This window comes from Muscardinus avellanarius, assembly GCF_963383645.1.
Source record: "Muscardinus avellanarius genome assembly, chromosome: 1".
Classification (NCBI taxonomy): domain Eukaryota; kingdom Metazoa; phylum Chordata; class Mammalia; order Rodentia; family Gliridae; genus Muscardinus; species Muscardinus avellanarius.
This window is the reverse complement of record NC_137786.1, coordinates 179917372-179922055: the sequence shown is the minus strand read 5'-3', so window position 1 is coordinate 179922055 and position 4684 is coordinate 179917372. Positions and strand designations below refer to the sequence as shown.

The window sequence follows — 4684 nt, the reverse complement described above, 5'->3', positions numbered from 1 at the left end:
AGAAACTATGGAAAAAATCTAAAATCTATATTCTCTACCTAAACTTGCTTCTTGTTCTGTTACTAGTTGATATAAAAACCATTATTGACAAAATGTCAGGATTGTCCCATTCATATTTTTGCTAGAAATTGAAAAATCAGACAAGGGTACATTTTACATCTTTATTTTAGAATTTCTATAGTGCCAGGTGAACCAATCTTGTTCCATAGATCTCTAAAACATCTTGGCAATTGGCTGAAATTCAAAAGGTCTAAATACGTTTGTATTCATGAACTCTAACTGAAGTGGTCAAAATGGCAGCACATCAACAAACCAAATGTTCTCTCCCGTATCTGTTTGGTCCTCAGGCCATAAATTATGGGGTTTAAGGTCGATGGAATAATCAAGTACAAGTCAGCTAACAGCACTTGAATATGCAGGGGCACCATGTCCTGCCCTAGCCAAGCTACATAAACTGATACCATCCCAGGTAGATAGTACAGGGCCATGACCCCCACATGGGAGCCACAGGTGCTTAATGCCTTCCGCCGAGCATTTGTAGAGGAGAGAGCAAATACTGCCTTGAGAATCAAAATATAGGAAGCAGAAATGAAGGCTACATCAGAGCCCACAATAATAGAAGAAGCAATCAGACTGTAGAGACTGCTGGGCATGGGGTCAGCACATGCTAACTTGGCCACAGCCATGTGTTCACAGTAGGAATGGAGAACTACATTGGAGCCACAGAAAGGCAGATGAGTCAACATCCAACTCAGTGGAGTCATGGATATGAAGGCTCTGGTTACAATGGCCACAATCATCCCCAGCATCACTTGAGGGGTGAGGATTCTCTGGTAGTGCAGGGGCTTACAGATGGCCACATAGCGGTCAAAAGCCATGGCCAGAAGCAGCCCTGTCTCCACAGCTGTAGCTGTATGGACAAAGTACATCTGAGTGAAACAAGCATTGAAGCTGATGGAGCTGTGTCCTGAGGAGAAGATGCTCACCATCTTGGGTACCACAGAGGAGGCCATGACAAGGTCCACAGCAGCCAGGACACACAGGAAGCAATACATGGGCTCTTGCAGAGTGGAATCCAGGCAGATGACAGTCACGATGAGGGTGTTTCCTAGCAGGGCTATGGTGTACATGGCACTCAGTGAGATGGCCAGCCAAAGATGGGAAGACTGCAAACCTGGAATGCCCACGAGGAAGAAGGCAGCAGGGGCCTCCACTGTGTGGTTGTAGGGTGACGCCAGCATCCCAGGAGAGGCTACTTTCCTGTCAATGTATAAAGTGGTGTAAGGAAAGATGTGGTCTTGTAAATTGTGTTCTTGTCTGTGGTGGTGGTGAATTAGGGAGTATTCTCAGTTTGGTGTTATCCTTAGATCATAAAGCTGTTATATAATAAGGCTATTCTCATCTCACCCTACTCACCCTCATCAGGATTCTTTTTCTTACTCATTTCTCTTCATTTGCCAGAATCAGCTCTTCAGTTTCCTCTTTGGGTGTCTCCTCTGCTCCTGATCCTCTCCTATTCCATACTCAAGATAAGACACCTTTCTTCTGAACTTTCAAAAACTCTCCCATGCTGACCACTGAGGGACCTAAACTGAAAATTCCAATACTCTATGAACTCATTTTGTGTATTCAAAAGTAGAAACATTTTGTTCACACCTTATGCCAAATACAAAAGAGCTCTTCTGCATTTGCTGGTACCATTCAACCGTGGAAGATGTTGGGTAACTTTTTAGGAACCCTTACTTCCTCTCAGAATGCATCATACAAATCCCACACACTTCTATGACCCCACTCAAAATGTGTCGCTGTTCCTATATCATCAAGAGGCAGGAAAACAAGGGAGGTAGAACAATGCTTCTAGGGTCACACTCCCTCGACTGAAAACCCTACACTGTTACTTGATAGTAGTTTTGCCTTGGTCAAATGATGCAAACAGTCCAAGCCTTAATTTGATCATTAGTAAAATGGGGATAATAGTCCTTACATCAAAGAAATATCTGGATATTTAAATGAGAAGGCATGTAAATCATTTAGCATAATTATTAGTACATAAGTGTTCAATAAAATATAGTAAATAAAAAGAGGTTGTGTTTTCTACTTAAACCTGTAGTTCCTAGTTCCTCTAAATAGCATACTTAAATGAATAATGCTGATACACAGGCCATATTAAAAATTAAAAACCAGCAACTCAATCTGCATTGGCTGAAGCTTTTCTATTGTCCTGCCTTAATCTGCAACTAAATATGTCCATACCAGTTGCTATACATGACAAAGATCTTATAACCACAATTCAGAGTTCAGCCTCCATTTAAAGGACAGTTCTCAAGTTTAGGTATTTGGGATTTTTGCTTCCTCTTTTTTATTGATATTTCTGAAAAATATCTCTCTTACATTTAACTACCATTCATTCCTAATAACAAAGTCTAAGAGTGGTTGACACCTCTCCTGCTATAAAATAACTCTTCCCAAAATGAAATTAAGAATGGAGTAAAAATCCTGATCAAGATAAGAACCTCCAATTGGGCTGAATTGCTGCTCCAAGTATTTACCTATTACTCTCAGATAATGCTACTCTCCAGATAAATGAACATGCCACTTGGTCTCAGAACTAGACTCAAGATCACAACTGTGGAACAGATGGTATTAATCCCATTTTAATTCCTTCTTCATTTCCTCATTGTTCCAATATTGAGGCACAAGGACTCAGTGGGTCACCACACCAATTGTGTGTGCCTTGTGTTGACTTAACAGTGGTCATTTAGAGCCCCAAATACTTTCTAGTTTCCCAGGCAAACTTCAGTGAAGGTGCCTGTTTGACAGGACTCAAGACAATCTTGATCTTTGCTTCCTCTGCCTCCCCTCAGTAAAGGGTTTCCAGGCTGAGAAGTTACCATATCTTTATCTTTGCACACTGTCACTACTTACTCCATTCTAATTTCTATTTAGGAATCTGTCTCTCCCTATATAATTAGGTAAATTGTGTTGATGAAATTCTGTGATGTATCCCATCTGCTATAGTAGACATTTTCTCTGTTAGCCAGTAACTCAATAATTATTCACCTGATTCTCTGTTCCAACCATATTGCATATATCTGTCCCATCCACTTGCCTCCTGGAGATAACAGTGATCTCCATCAAACAACTGTTGCCAATACAGTGACCTTTTTAGCATTCATACCTGCTCCCTTATTTTTTGCTAAGTCTTATAAATGCAACATATATACTGTAATGTGCCGAAATCTAAAGTATACAGGATAATATATTTCATGATGTAAACATATGAACACACCTATATAGTTCAGGCAAAGATACAGGTACAGCTTCTTCCCGGTTGTTGCAATCCCTCTCTTCAAAAAGCTCTGACCAAGCTCTCCTAAGATGCATCCCCAACCCTGCACCCGACTCTGCCTTCAACCCTTGCAGAGACACTCACCTGAAGATCCAGAGGGTCACTCATTGAAAAATAACTTGAAAAGTCATATAACAACTATAAGCAAATCAGAGGACATGTGAGAACTTTACATTCTTACCTAAGAGATTTTACATAACTAAAATTAAAGGCATCTTAAAAGCAATAGTACATAAGTGATTTCTATTTAAGATAACCCTGTGTGCCACCCTGGTACCTCCCTCCTTCAACCCAGCAAATTCCCAATTCATCCTGCTACTTAGTTGTTTTTATCATAACTTTTGGTTCCCCAAAGTGGCCTCCACACCATCCCAAACTTTTACTTACCACTTCTCTCTGCTTTGAACTGTAGTCATCTTATGTTCCTGTTCCCTCACCTACCTCTCCACCCTCCCATCACTTCCAAAAGAAGCTCTTGATATCAGCAGTGCCTTCCAGACCAACCCATCCCTATATAGTTGGGTTGAGGACTCGAATCACACTTTCTGGAGTGATCCTGGCCTTGAGACTCCATCAAGCCAACCCTCAGCCCCCAGGTCAGTTAACCACATCCCTAGAGTTTTCTATCTAACTTTCTATGATGGTCTCTGCCTAGTAGTCCACTCTTCTTTTACCCAATAGAAGGAGGGTTTATGCAGGACCCTTCAGGAGAAGCAGTAAAAGCCACAGGAGATCAGAGATAACAATAGAGAGTCATGGTGAGTATTGTTCTTTTGAAAGACCTCCCACTGGGAGCCATTCTTCCCAATGACAGTTTCTCATACCACCTATTCCCTGAACACTGGGGTTCCCTCTGCCCAGCAGCCACACACTGCAATTCCTCCTGAGACTAGTTTGTTTCTGTGCTTTGCCTCTGGGGCTTTCCAAAAGGCAGGGGAGATGGGTGCTTAGTGGCTAAAGAGTCTGTTTCATCTTGTCCTCAGAAGATGCCCAAATGATAGGCTAATAATATATAATATAAAGTGCATCCTAAAAGGAAGAGATCCCAGATTGTTTAAATTTGTGAAAGCCTGCCATGTGCCAGGCACTCTAACATATGCTTCTCAAAGTCTACCCTTGTTCACTTTTCACAACACTCTTACGGAGCTGCCATCTACATGTGAGTGATGAATGTGAGCCACGTAGAAGGTCGCATGGGTACTAAGCCAGAGACTCAACATGCACATCCAATCAATCAGAGCACATTTCACTATTTTGTACAGTTTATGTACTTAGTTGCCACTATGAACATAGGGGATCTAATGTATGTCCTGAAGATTCATATTTAACTTCTTT

General features: G+C 41.4%; 1 protein-coding gene across 1 annotated transcript; it reads right to left on the bottom strand.

Annotated features, from left to right (window-relative positions):
* Window positions 1–275: 275 nt before the first annotated feature.
* Window positions 276–1241, bottom strand: LOC308258868 (olfactory receptor 52I2-like; the record flags this gene model as incomplete). The annotated part of the gene is made up of 1 exon (XM_080689491.1): window positions 276–1241. The coding sequence occupies one exon, from the start codon at window positions 1239–1241 to the stop codon at window positions 276–278; it is 966 nt and encodes a 321-aa protein (XP_080545617.1).
* Window positions 1242–4684: the final 3443 nt, after the last annotated feature.